Genomic DNA, 14,322 nt, shown 5'->3' with positions numbered 1-14,322 from the left:
TGGGCAGCGAGAACTTGACTAAGCAGCATGAGGATGCATGTCCCAGCGTTAGACTGCGGCGACTGTCTATTCCACTGTGGCACGTTCCAGTCATCAAGAAGGAGGTGGAGGTGTGTGATACAGTGAAGGAGTTTGGATGTTGTGGCATTAAAGTGGTGCAGTAATACAGGAGCTTCAAAGGGAGGGGAGAACGGGATAACTGCTGAGAAGGGCAGTTACACATTTGATAACCCACCACTGAAGGCCACATGCTTTGTTTTAATGAGTAGATTAAATATAGCACATCCTTAATCAGTATGATGGAAACACTATATGACACTGTGGATATGTCTATTATGTCAGATTCTGACAAAAACCCCAACCCCATGTCAATAAATTCTACAAAGCATTGAGCATATCTTCTCGAAGCTTTCTTGATATCCTGCTAACTCATAAAATCAAGTGAAACTATCTCAGTCTCATGTCCATTTTTTGATAACAATTGTATCTAACACTGCATGGGGATCAGATAGGTGTTAATGTATTTGTCATAATTTCAGACCAACACAGGAAATCAATTAGACCTTTAAAAAATAAACTTTCCATGGGGTGAAAAAAATCTCTTAAGAAGGTTGGGGGTACTTGGCTGATGTTTAGAGTCTCAGGTTCAAAGGTTTGCAAGAACTGGCTGCAGCACTGATTTTACAGAATATATTGTGTATGCAGTATATTGTGAAGGGTGTTCAAAAAGTGTTGCGAGATCCACTTTATCATATTAAGGCAAAATGATTGAAAGTGTCAGAACAGTCAGAGAGTTCATCTCCATAATTGCTGTGTATGCTAAGACAGCCTTGCATGAAACTGATTTTTGTACTTGGTATTGCTGATCACTGCAGATAACCAGTCCAATTTGTTTTTTTAGGTCAACCATGTCAACCATGACAGAGACTCCGACCAGCCAACAAAGGCAGGCAGAAAATCCAAGAGAAGTTGGTTGAATTCTTAATTTCATTTGTTATGTTGTACTTTAAATGCATGTCAGAATGAGGAATGCATTTCCTTTTCTCACATCCACATTTACATTCCCATATATACACACTTATTTTATGATTCTGAAACAGTGTGCTGCAGTGAAGTTCATTAAATGCCATTGTATTTAGGTAATAATTGATAAGCCAGAGATGCATATTTAAAAACCTGGCCAAATAAAACCTATTAACTATTTGTATTATGATTATTGGCATGGCTTGATACCAGGTAGGATATGTTTTTATATTTTAGTAAACTGACTGAACTTCAAATTAAATCTACTATTGAACTATTTGGCTTTTTTCTCAAGGTTAGAGTTTCATTTTTTTGTGATATTTTTCTCCCACAGTTTCCGCATTAAGCGAGAGCCAAAAACACACTCAGGACAAAAGCCCACCAGGAAGAACCCAACGTCCACCAGTAAAAAATGACATGAAACATTTGCTCCAAGAGATCAAACAGGAATATTCTGGCCCAGCAGTCATCACAGGTCAAAGAAGAAGAGGGCAAAGTTTAACAGGAAAAGAGCCAAAAAATGTTACGAAGTGCAAAGTGTCACGAAGTGAAGGGGGAAAAAAGGCAGCACCTGAGCCTAGACAAAAAGAGATGGTGGGAAACAGTAGAAAATGGTACTCATGCAAGTTTTGTCATAAGGAATTCGATTCAGAGGTTGGACGAAATTTACATGTAGAATCACACAAAAGATGCCGGGGGTGCAAAAAAGTGTTCCCTTTTCCGAGCGGTCTTGTGTATCATAAAACATCTTGCCAAAAACTCAAGAAACTGTCGTCAAAAGGATCTGAGTCATGTGACAAAGAAAAACTATCCACGCCGAGTAAAAAACAGTATAACCTTAAGAGGGACAGCGCGCCTTCATCTGACAGCTGCAGTGAGTCCACAAGAAGAAAGCACAAAGACCAAATGAAATCCAGAGGAGACCTTGGATGGACCAGGCCTTTAGAGGAGCTTGAAGATAACGGAGAGGGTTTGATTTTACCCAGCAAAGATGCAAACAGCACAGCCAACTTTAACAATGTACAGACAGAAAACCGTTCGGACACAATTCCCGAATGGCAAACAATGGGCACACAAGGCCCTGATGGTTACAGCTGCTTAAGGTGTCAGAAGCTCTTGAAAAAGAAAAGCCTGTTGATTGAACACTTTTACATCCACACAGGAGAGAAACCCATCAAATGTGAGAAGTGCCCTAAAAGATTTCGTACCCGTTCACAGCTATACAAGCATAGAAAAAGATGTCGTTTTCCTCTGAGAAGTATCCTGTGTCAGCAGTGTGGGAAGAATTTCCCCACACAAAAAGAGTTAAATAGGCATTTGATTCAATCTCACAGGGACTGGCCTCATGTCTGCCAGGACTGTGGGAAAGGCTTCCTCATTGAGGGACCCCTGAAGAATCATATTGAGCGCTTCCACACACAAACTTAACATGTGTGGTGTGGTTAACATCTAAAAACTTCCTCTTTTTACTGTATTTAAGACTTAATGCTACAAGTCTTCCATTGTTTAAAATTGTCATTTAGATCTAAAGTAAGAGCCCAGAGTGTCAGTGTCAGACCATCAGTGTGTGTGTCTGTGTAGAGATCCAGTCCACCACAGAGTACTCTTGTTATATCATGATCACCATTATTAAAGTTTTACCTGGACATTTCCTTTACAATATTAAGGATCTTTTCACAAATTGGATGAAAAACATGTTGACAGAGTGATGGATAAAACCTTTTACAATAGATATATGACACATATTGTGATAAACTAATATTTTTTAAGAAAATTGTATGAAGAAAGCTTTGTTAGAAAAAAGTAACATGATGGGAATGTGTTACTTGGTGAAATACCTGACAAATCGAGGTGCTTCGTCATATTCAAGATTCAAGATTCAAGATTTAGTTTATTTAAATTTTCTTGCGTGCCTGTGTACTTAAACAAAATGCTGCTGCTTTCAGCCCACAGCAGTGCGACAACATCAGAAAGGATATATTTATTATATCTTAAAATTCCCTTAAAAAATTATAGAAACAAAAATCAAGAGAGAAGACAAACACAAAAAAGAAGAGTTAGCAGCACAGCACATTAAAGTTATTAAATTTACATATATGTAAATCTGAGATTGCCTTAAAACAAACCTGCTCTTTGAACACTATATTGGCCTAAAAAAACCCCAAAGAATAGCTACCTCGGTAAAAAGTGTATAGCAAACACTCTACCAGTTGAAAGTCTTTGCTGCCTTGTGCTATCACCAAACCCTATTTTTGTATTCAAGGAAAGTAAATGTTCAGTTAGCTGTTTGGTATCAGTTCTTCAAGATTTAGTAAGTGAGTTGAGAAACTTGTTCAAATAATCTTTAGATCAACTCTGGAGATATTGACTGTATTTATTGGACAAAATGTATCCTGTAATCTAATGTTAGTTGAAGGATATGTGAAAATTGTATTTTTGACTTCTTGCATTCAAAGTTATATTATCATTTAATGCCTGAGTTCTTAAACAAGGGTGACAATACTGTATTTCATTGTCTTAAACTGTTACACTTTATACTTTATATGGGTCATGTTGTTTTTCATTGATCCACATGCACATGATGGAAAAGGTGGATTTACTATTGCTGTTCATTTTTCATTATAAAAGTGTCCTTGGTGTTGCCAGATTGTTACCTCAATAAAATCCACATTTTACACTGTATTTCCTGTAGTTATTTAATCCCAGCTATGTGTAATATTGTAGTGTCACCTACTTACTTAAAATGTAAGAGATTGGCAGTGTTGGGGAGTAACTAGTTACATGTAATGGTGTCATGTAATTTAATTACAAAATAAATGTAATTAAATTACAGTTAGTTATGTAAATATGGTTACAAAGGGGGTTACATCGGAAGTCAAACCATTAAGATTTTGCTTCCCCCTCATTTTTAAAATATTTAACATGTTACTGAATACATATATTGCTGTTTTTAATGATTTGAAAACAATATTTTTTATATTTTGTTTATAAATCATGACGTAGGCTTATTTGGAGCACACATGGGCTTAAATTGTGTCACAGCACCAATTAAGCCCATGCCAGACTTTTGACTCTTTTGACCAAATATTTTTATTTTATATTCTAACATCTACATGAACTAGTGAATACATTTTCAAATGAGATAAATCTTTATAAGAAATGATCTCCCTCATAAATCATGTCAGTATCCATGAAAAAAAACCTGAACATAGATTTTGGTGGGCTTAATGGGTACACTTATCCCAATTATAAAAGTAATCCAAAAGTAATTAAATATAATAAATTACATCACTTTGATTAAGTAATTGAAATATTAACATTACTGATTACATTTTAAACAGAGTAACTAGTACCCTATTACATTTCCAAAGTAACTTTTCCAAACCTGGAGACTGGTTGGGATTCCTCACTCTGCAGCACCCTCCGATGTGTTCTCGCGAGATTGATGATGGTCACATCGCGGATACCAACCTGCTAGCTGGCCGACGACTCTCCGCATCCCTGAGTGTGATTTCACATGCGTGCGGAGTGTTTCCTTGGATTTGATGAAAGCCAATAATGACCCATGCCCATCGACTGTGAGAGGCCGTTGCTGATTTGGGGTCTTTGACTGTCTTTTAAAGCATTTAAAGTCATCTTTAGTACGAGCTGCAGCGGGTCAGTGCAGGTTACGCTTCGTTGGCTCCCTTGTTTACACGTTAGCCAGAGGTAGCTAGCACTCACTGAAACACTGTCATTATGTCTGTTTTTTGTTGCTAGCTACAAGTTAATTGTGTTTATGTTGTTGTAATATCCAAACTGAGTCTCTGCATTGAACCGCATAGCTTGTCATCACTGTATGTAATAGTAGCCAAACCTTACAAGATAGAGCAGATTAACACCTTAACTTAAGTGAGATCGTTTGAAAAAACACCTCACAGGTTAATTATCAAGAGTTATTCAGTCATAAGGTGTGTCAAAGTTAAATGGCGTAGCTGCTTAGCATGGCAAAATCTGATGGCAGTTCACGGATGCCAGAGCAGAGGAGTGTACAGTGGTAGCAGCCACATCGTCCCTCAGCTGCCTCTGGTGGCCAACCATCGAAGAAAACTGCGGTGTCAATCAGTAGTTGACATTAAAACATCGTCCCTGGAACAAAGGGCAATGGAGTCTGTACGGGGTGCTTTCCATGCTCAGCTGGCCACCGTCATGGACTCACTGCTGGCAGCCGCTGTGTGCGAGATCGCCAAGATCTTTGAGAGCAGCCTGTGTGAGCAGCAGGCGGAGCTGGCGCAGAAAACACAGGAGATCTCCATCCTCCGCGGCAGGCTGGAGAAAGTGGAGAGGAGGCAAAGGGCGAAGGGGGGAGGGATCGAGGAAGTGGAGATGTCAACAGGAGACAGAGAGGACAGCTTGAGACAGAAGACAGGTAATGCAGCCGACATGGTCTTTAACCTTGGTAACTAACTCCCTTTACATTGGTTATCGACATAAACTGTAAAGGATGATCTAGCATCCAATCCCATTTTTGTCCTCACTTATATTCACTGCAGAAGTAGCACTCAAGGCATTGCTCAGACTTATCTATGCTTTTCTTGCACAGGAAAGGATTTGTCTCCTCATTTAGACCCAGCAGCAGGACTCAGTCACGGTCTAAGCAGTCTGAAAGAGGAGGGCACAGGCCAAGATGGAGCTTCAGTAAAACATGAGGTCAGACCCAGATCCACAAAATAAATGTTGGCTGTCCAATCAATGAAACATAAAACAGAACTGAACAGCAAGAATACACTTACATTTGCACCATGCCCTGCCTGACCTGTTATTCTCCACAGCGTGCTGGATCCCGACCTACTGTGGAGTCTGTCGCAGTCCAAGCCCCAGAGGGAAGCCTTGTTGCTGAGCACCAGAGGCAGATAGATCCTCTGTCTGCCACACAAGCTAAGGCCAAATGTAAGAAGTCAGCACATTCTTTGTTCAGTTGCTGTCTGTTTAGCTTTGTCAAAACTATAGCCTGATGACCTTGAAATTATTTTGAGTATACAAGTGCATCAGTTGTCTCCCCCCCACTCCCCAATTTGTCTCCAGTGTCTCATTGGGATCAAGGCAGTCGAAGTGCAGACCACCGATCCCTCCAGGATCAAGCTTCCACACCTTTTCTCTCCATCTCCCAGAGTGGACGCTGCTCCCCGAGGCCTGACCCAAGCCTAGCTCAGCCAGGAGAGTGGTTACCAGGGTTAGATGCTTCTAGAGGTGGGGTGCCTGGTTTGGAAAACTTGCAGGCAGATGGCACCAGCTGCTCTGGTCCAGCCAGCAGCAGCACCGGCACAGACACACCCTGCTTCCGACCTGGATTTGGCTCTGACGAGACCAGCAATGAAGATGACGATAGCTCTTTCCCTTTCCTGGACCAGGAGCCTGAGAACCAGAGCTCCAATCAGAACTCGGTACAGGGTCAGGGTGTGGGGCAAAGGGAGGCTCAGCAGGATCAGCCACAGGCTCCCTCTAGTGAGTCACCATGGAGACCCAGAGAAGACAGGGGTGGGAGAGGCCCCATTAATCACACAAGGCGGGTCTCAACTTTTGGCAGCAGAGACCCTCTCAGACCGCAGTCCAATTCACAGTCACTCACACTACGACACGCAAACAATCTCAGCCACCCGCCAGCTCCCAGCGGAGGGAACGGACGACCTTACACCTGTCCATATTGCACCAAGTGTTTCACCTACCCCTCCCACCAGCGCAGACACCTTTTACGCCACACAGGAGTCAGACTGCATCCCTGTCAGTTCTGTGACAAGAGCTTCCTCACCCCCTCTGAGCTTACTGTTCACACTCGCACACACACAGGTGAGCGGCCTTTTGGCTGCACACAGTGCGGTAAACGTTTTGCCCGCAGCGGGAACTTGAGAGCCCACCAACGGGATGTTCACATGGGGAAGAGGCCCTTTGCTTGCACAGAGTGTGGGAAGAGGTTTGCCCACAGGGGGAACCTTAGGGTGCACAATCACAGAGTCCACCAAGGAGATCCCTACTACATGGATGATCAGCAGGAGCCAGACATCGGCCCTAACCCTATTTAAGGACATTTTGTTTAAATAATGGTCATGCACTTAATAAACCCAAGGAACTTGTTTCAGGGTTGGCTATTGTGTCCCACTGGACCCTATTACTGAATACTTTGAACAATTGGGAAATATTTAATGTTTCTGATATGTTTTCAAGATTTGATGTAGGGAAAAAATCAAATGAATAAGCCTTAAACTTTATTTTATGCATCTGATAACAAACAAAGTCAAAGTACAGTTTAGTTCAGTCTCTTAATTGTGTTTTCAGTTGTGAATCTGACAGATATTCAGGTAACATTTCACTGAATTGTAAATTACTACATATGATCACCCATAATTAAGAAACATTGGCTATTGTTGTAAAGAAAGTAACTTAAATCCAGGGTCTTTCAATGATATTCTTCCTTATCAGTGGTATCAGAAGTAAAAGAACTACAAAATACTGTTTTTCATAAAGCCAATATAGAAAGCTTAGTTGGTATTAGATTTAGACATGTGGCATGCAGAGGTAGGATAGCACGTCTCTTCCTTCAAAATTGTGCTTATGTACCGCGCATCACCGCAAATATGTATTTTGTGTTGGAAACATTGAAATGAGGTCATAACTGTGTCGTTAAAGAGGAACTGAGCTTTTATTTGACATCCCATTTTCTGCCAAGTGAAATTAAAGAATATAGTCGTGCAAACTATTTGTTCTCCTCAGCCTCAACCATTATATTTGGTCCATCATTATTTTACTATTCTGTGTCAGACACCAGGGGGCAGTGTTGCCATACAGCAGAAAGGCTGCTTTGAACAGCATTGTAAATAGATTTTTGATACAAGTGTTGCCCTCAGCATGTTTTTCTGTGTGTCCTATATTTTCTGATATTTTTCCCTGATGTATGCATTTGTGTCATCATGCCATAACGCTCATGGAGTCAGACTGTGAACATGTGCTTACAAGGCAAAAATCAGAATATGAGTATAGTGTCCTCAAGATTTGGGTTACTGTGTTTGTCTACACAAAACATCATTCCTCTTCTGTAGTTTAGCTTGTATGGAAGTGATAGTGCATGTTTGACCAGTTCTCTGATATTTGTTCCTTTTCCTCAAGGCATGGCTAATATGTTGCTCAAGTCTAGGGATTTCTCAAATAATCGTAAGCCGTTTTTTGCAATGACTACCCCATTAGACTAGCAAACAAACAGTGTGAGCATGTGAGATGTGTGGAGGTTGAGAGGACATTTGTCCCCGTCTCTCACTCTCTCTTTCAGACATTACAGCCTCAACTGCTGAGCAGAGCAAGCTGGGTGTGTGTATTCCCCAGGCTGCTGAGTCCTTGTTTTGATCATTGAAAGATTACATTCAGTGACCCCCTCCAGTGACCTCCCCTCCCCCCGAAGGTCACCTGTGTTTGTCTCTCCCTCTGGGTTTTTTACATTCATTTTTTACGCTCCCCGTTATGAAAATTAAACCATTTTAAAGGCCAACCCTAATACAGAAAATAGTTTAGTATTTATGGATTTATGAGTCAGATGAGGGCAACATGTGTTCGTGCTTCATTGTGTAAGTGATGGGAGAGGATTGACTTCCCACTGACTACAGCTGCGGGCTCTTACAGACCTTTTAGGTCTTCGTACTATGTAAGTACTGTATTTATGTGTGGATGAAAGCTCCGGGTCAGATTGAGACCAAAATCTATACACAGATTTGGGACTCCGCATAGGTATGCGTGCATGTTTTCATAGGCAGGGGTCACATAGGCTTTGCAGTGTTTTCTGTTTTTATATATGGCTATGTGTAATCTCCTTTCTGCTCTAAGCAGCTTTGCCCTGGGGTGAAAGGCAACGAATGAATAGTTGACCAGGCTGAAAGGTCTCTGAGGGTTTTAAAAGTGTGTGATAAAAGCATTGCAAGGCAGTGCATAAAGGTGGGATGTATACAGATTTGATCAAAGCAACCACTCAAACCTGTGTGTTGTGCCCATGTTTTGCCTTCAGGCTTTTGGGTAAGAGATAAAAATCATTTGACCCTAATGGGCCAAATCTAATGGCTCCTCAGTCCATTCTTCCAGTGATTTGATATGAGTTGTCGTGTAATAGTAACAATATCCCTGTCAGGAAAGCCTGTATCCTACTCTGTGTTTATCACCAAGCGATAGTGTTATCGTACTGTGTTGCAGGAGGCTATAATGTCCTTTCCGTTTATTTCTCCTGACCCTCAGGCTGCTGCTTTAATTTTCTAGCAACTAAAAAAAAGAAAATAACACTCTCAACCCCCTGCCACTTCCCTGCCCTCGGCCCAAAGAGTCATTCCATCACCATCCTATAATCCTCCAGGAGTAAAATGATCTCCCTGACACCCATTTAGTGCACCCCGTACTACCTCCCCTCCCAAAACATGTCATAGGAGTGAAAAGAGAGGAAGTATTTACCCCCACTAACCCATGAGATGTGTGTATGTAAGGAATCAGTCAAATTACACACTTAGATGTAGTATGTGTGCTTACACCTCTCTGTCTTTATATTTTCCAGTTTTAATTATGCTTGTGTGTTTTCATGCATGTTATGGTTGTGTTTACTTGTGTACACACTTTCTGTTGAGTATGTCTGTGGGTATGACTTAAGTCACTTTCAGGGACACACACTAAACTTAAGACCACTTGATTTTGGATGGCTTGTGCAACTGGGGACAAAAGCCATGTCTACAACTGGTAAGACACTGTTTTTTGGGTCTGTGGTTAAGGTTAGAGTAAGGGTTAGGTTTAGTTGTGGTTAAAGTAAGTCTCCAGGAAATTAAGTCTATGCAAATATCCCAAAAGTGACTTAAGTAAACCTGTGTGTGTGTGTGTGTGTGTCTCATGAGCCTCTGTGAGCACGGGTGCTTAGCATTGCCCCACGGCTGCTCATAATCTACCCAGTCCCACCACTCCCCAGGCGCTGTGGTTTCATGTGAGTTGCCATTACTATAGTGAAACCCCCCTTTAGGGGATTATAGTGCTGTCCCCCGCTCAAGGCATTGAGTTGATCCATCGTCTGCTGACTGTATTTAAGCACTCACTTAATGTGCTAATAGTGTTAGACTGGGGAGATGTTACAGAGCTTTTAACTTTCATCTTGTAAAGCCCTTTGTCTGCTGGAAATGCTGATTTCATGGCTCCTGGGCTTATATCCATTGGTAATCAGTCTCAATCACAAAATATTATTTGAGCTTTTGGGTGTAGATATGTGACAAGGGCTTTAAAAAAATCAAAGACACTGATTGGATCACCTCACTGTTATGTTGGATGTATTTATGATGCCCACAGTTGAGTGCAGGGATGGTTTCCATGTGTGTGAATCCAATGCAGTCAAGAGCAATTAATGGCTTGGATCTCCTCCAGGCAGCTGTGTTGCACTTGTGCTTTTCCCTCCCCGAATTTCTCTTCACATTTTGGGGGTCACAGAGCGTGATGGAGGGATGGAGTGGGAGTACATTATCTTCGTCTGTCAGAGTTCCTGGATTTTCCAACTGTGTGAGTGTCTGCACAAACGAGTGTGTGTTCTCCATAGGCTGCTCTTGGGTTGCTAAGCAACCGTGTGTCTGCACAGTGGAGTGGGGGTGGGAAGCGAGAGAAGCACCGGGTCAACACAGACAGTCGCACAAGCATCGCTGAGTCTGATTGGACACAAGGGTGCTCCTGATGAATGATGCTGATCATTATCATGTTGGCTGGGTGTAGTGAGGTCTTATAGTCCACTCCCTCCCTCTAAAGTCCATTTATCTGTATCTGAAACTGTGTGTGAGATTCAGTCTCTCCTGTGCACAGATGATTATTTTATAAGTAAAGTTCAGTAATAAACAGGCGTTAGAAATATTTACAGAATCCTTGTGTTCATGGGGTGCTTTAGAGCTATCTGCTCTTTTACATAATTATGACCTGTGAACTAAACCTGAGACAGTGATTCAGCAGATCAGCTGTGAATCCCCACTTTTTTGTTGTTGTCGTTGTTTTAAAGTCTGTCTGGTTTAAAGTCTAAATAAATCAGCTTAGATTGAGAGGTCTGTGGTGACGCACAACTCAATTTTTCAAATAAAAAAATCCCAACCCCAGGAATCCAAATAGTGTAGCCTTTCTTCAACAAGACACTATTTGACAAAAATGACCTAATCTGTCTTGATGCATGCAGATTTGTTCTGGTTAAGCATTAAAGACTGCATAAATCATCTTCTACCTGTGTCCGCACCATCACTACTGAAGGAGATGCTGTTCGGACACAATACAGCTCAGATTCAGCATAGAGCAATGGGTCCAAGTGATGGCTGGGATAGTGGGTGGTTTACGCTCCACTGTCACCGAAGTAATGGGTAAAGGTCCGAGGCCAAGGAGTCATGACTGAATGGCACGGTTGCTACGGGAGACAGGCCCGAGGCTGCTGTCACAAAAGACCAGAGTCAGGCATGGCAGGTTAACAAGGACAAGCTGAACTGAACTTACTGTACCTGAACAAACCAGTTACACACAGGGTAATGATAATGATGATCACCGTATTATGATAATTATTATGAGGAGGAGGATTTTGCAGTGTGTCAGTGAGGACAGTTGAGCTGTCAGGATGGGAATGACTGTATGTGCCTGATTCTGCTGAAGGTCTCATTTTTTCCTAACATAAGGATTAAATTAACAAGTTAGAATAAAAACTGAGGCTTTTTAATGGATTTTTCACTCAAAAACAAATTTGTTTTTCTTAGCATAGATTTTGAGAGTCAATTTGGAAATTTCTGCTATTGAAATTTGGAAATTTAATTTTTTAAAACATGTATTTCAGCAAAACCTTTCAGCTACAACCAGAATGTATTGCCAAGTGGTTTGCACATATAAGGAATTTACCGTGGTGTTGTCAAACAGTCAAAAATACACACAAAGTTAAGTAACTCTAAATAGTTTAACAAAGAAAGACATTTACAAATAAAAATGTGTAAAATACATTCTAAGAGAGAAGAGCTGACACAGGTTTACATTTTAAATGGAAGAGAATGACAGAAAATAAAAAAATAAAAATATTGAATTTTAAAAAAAATCAACGAAACACAGGATTATGAAAGTGGTTTTAATTATATACAGGTTTCATATTAATTTAAAGACGCATAATCAACATTTTTAATCAAAGTATTAGACCTAGCTATATGAAATGTGGGACTAGCTAGCTGTGATGAAAGTAGTTCAGTCCCCATATTTAGATCTGAACACATCAGTGTTTTTGTCCAACAGCAGTGAACTGTTAGCTAGCCTTCAAGCTCCGGTGATTTGAGAAGTCAGACATATAAAAGGCTGAATTCACAGACCTCTTTCTTCTCCTGGGTTAGTGGAGGACGAATATCTGACTGTGATTCACCAGGCAGGAGTCCACAAACACGACGTGTCTGAATGTAAGTACGTAGTCGCATTGGTAACAAGTTCTCCATGTTAATGTTACAGGGCTAATATACTTCACTACAGGATGTGAGTCTGTCCGCGAGTATTGGAGTTACGACGTTAAATGGACAAATGGATTCAAAATAGTGAAATAGAGTAAGTACAGCCGTGTTGTAGTTGAATTATAGTTTTATTGCACTATAGGCTACAGATCACATGTTTTAAACAGGTAGCGTAGCTCCCGACTAATTGCAAATGACGTCACAGCAGGTGTTTTCAATCAACTGAGAGGTCAATCAATTAAACGTCCATAGAAACGGTGTAAATGTTAATTATTTAATAATTTCAAAACTATACACTTACATTCTTAATTTAGTGGACAAATAGCACATCTTAAAACTTGAATCTTTTTAGAAAGGCCTAAAGGAATATTTACGAATCAGATTTTTTAAAATTGACTCTGGGAACATTTGAAGGTAAATGACCTTATTCTTGTTTATAACAAAACATTGTCTTATCACTCCTATATAGCGCAATGTTAAAAACATTATTAAAAATATAAATGTTTATTTAGTTTTTGCCAGTTGACAAACTGAGAGACATAGACTAAAAGTACTTTAAATAATATTGAAAAAATGTGTATAATTTCTTACCTCACTCTCTCTGTTTGGGGGATGGATTTAAGACTCAGACACTGATGAGAGGACTAAACACCAAACCTTATGGGTTTATAGATTTAACCAGAGGGGGATTTTGGTGGCATATGGTCAGGGTGAATAGGTGGAGGAGCGCAGGTAGAATAGTAGCTATATATGGGAAACAGTGGGTGGGCTTAGGGGAGCTTTGTGGTGGATGTTAGGCTGGCGGGGGGCAGTTAGAAGGGCAGATATGGCCGTGATGTGTGGAACATTGCCCATAACTGGTAAGTAGTGGGTGGGGGAGGGTGATGCTGGCAGTCTTGGAGTAAGTCAGATAAACAGCTCTTCTCGTTTCCTGCTGTGTGGGGGGGTTTAGTGCCTGGTGGCAGACAGCCAGCACCAGTGATGGCACCAACTGTCACTGGCAGCCCCTCGCTCTCTGCTGCCACATTGACTGAAGCCTCTACATGTGTTGGTGGGTTTCTCATTCATTCAGTGGTCATTCCTGCATTATGGTTGAAATCATGATACCATTTTCAGTCATCGATGTATATGATGATATGGTAAATTATTGTAAAATCGCATATAAGACAATTAAATTGATGTTTGGAATAAGTGTGGGAGGAATGCAGAAAATTCACACATTACATATTTATTGTCTTGTGTTTCATGTATAGATTATTAACAGCGAATAGTAAAAGGAAACGCTTAATGTTTGGCAAATCATTTGGTGGAAATGAAAATATATTAATTCATAAATGATGACATATGGCTCCTCTCTACATAGGTAACAGTACATTAGTAACTTTTAACAGTAGAGCTGTTAAAAGTCAATTAAATGATTAATTGATTAATTGATTGTCTGAAAATTAATCAGCAATCAGGTAATTGCTTAAGCGAGTCACTTCTTGAGCATTTGGTGATATCAGCCTCTTAAATGTGAGTATTTTATTTTCTATATAATGGGAACATATATATATATATATATATATATATATATATAGCTCTACCCATCACCTGTGATGGACCATAGGAAGGCAGCGCCATGACTCAGCATCTCCTGGTGTCCCAAGGAGAGAAAGTGCAGCAGGTATTAGTTGATGAGTTAAATTGAATAAGGAACTAATTGACAGATAACAGACTTGTTTACACTTAGGTCACAGAATCTGGTTTGGATCAAAGTCTAAGCTCAGTGAGGACTCTAGGTTGGTCCTAGTTGTCGAGATGAGTTAATCTTAAA

The 14,322-nt window shown here is 40.6% G+C and overlaps 1 protein-coding gene and 1 long non-coding RNA gene across 2 annotated transcripts; both read left to right on the top strand.

Moving 5' to 3' along the window:
* Positions 1 to 69: 69 nt before the first annotated feature.
* Positions 70 to 1,567, top strand: LOC128363315 (uncharacterized). The gene is made up of 3 exons (XR_008321660.1): positions 70 to 110; positions 902 to 968; positions 1,358 to 1,567. It is a non-coding gene; the product is annotated as an uncharacterized LOC128363315 (long non-coding RNA).
* Positions 1,568 to 4,493: 2,926 nt separating this feature from the next.
* Positions 4,494 to 7,233, top strand: LOC128362776 (zinc finger and SCAN domain-containing protein 32-like). The gene is made up of 4 exons (XM_053323629.1): positions 4,494 to 5,461; positions 5,606 to 5,712; positions 5,835 to 5,952; positions 6,088 to 7,233. The coding sequence occupies exons 1-4, from the start codon at positions 5,020 to 5,022 to the stop codon at positions 7,080 to 7,082; spliced, it is 1,662 nt and encodes a 553-aa protein (XP_053179604.1). The 5' UTR covers positions 4,494 to 5,019; the 3' UTR covers positions 7,083 to 7,233.
* The last annotated feature ends 7,089 nt before the right edge of the window (positions 7,234 to 14,322 follow it).

The sequence above is a fragment of the Scomber japonicus genome, chromosome 8 (assembly GCF_027409825.1).
Source record: "Scomber japonicus isolate fScoJap1 chromosome 8, fScoJap1.pri, whole genome shotgun sequence".
In the NCBI taxonomy this organism is placed as follows: domain Eukaryota; kingdom Metazoa; phylum Chordata; class Actinopteri; order Scombriformes; family Scombridae; genus Scomber; species Scomber japonicus.
Note: the sequence above shows the minus strand (reverse complement) of the source record. Positions and strands in the feature narration are given on the sequence as shown.

What these genes read in the sequence shown, in the direction of transcription:
- LOC128362776 (XM_053323629.1), top strand. Translation starts at nt 5,020, where the DNA reads ATGGCAGTTCACGGATGCCAGAGCAGAGGAGTGTACAGTGGTAGCAGC. An exon ending in CGACATGGTCTTTAACCTTG is followed by an intron (nt 5,462 to 5,605) that starts GTAACTAACTCC and finishes TTTCTTGCACAG; the next exon opens with GAAAGGATTTGTCTCCTCAT. An exon ending in GAGCTTCAGTAAAACATGAG is followed by an intron (nt 5,713 to 5,834) that starts GTCAGACCCAGA and finishes TATTCTCCACAG; the next exon opens with CGTGCTGGATCCCGACCTAC.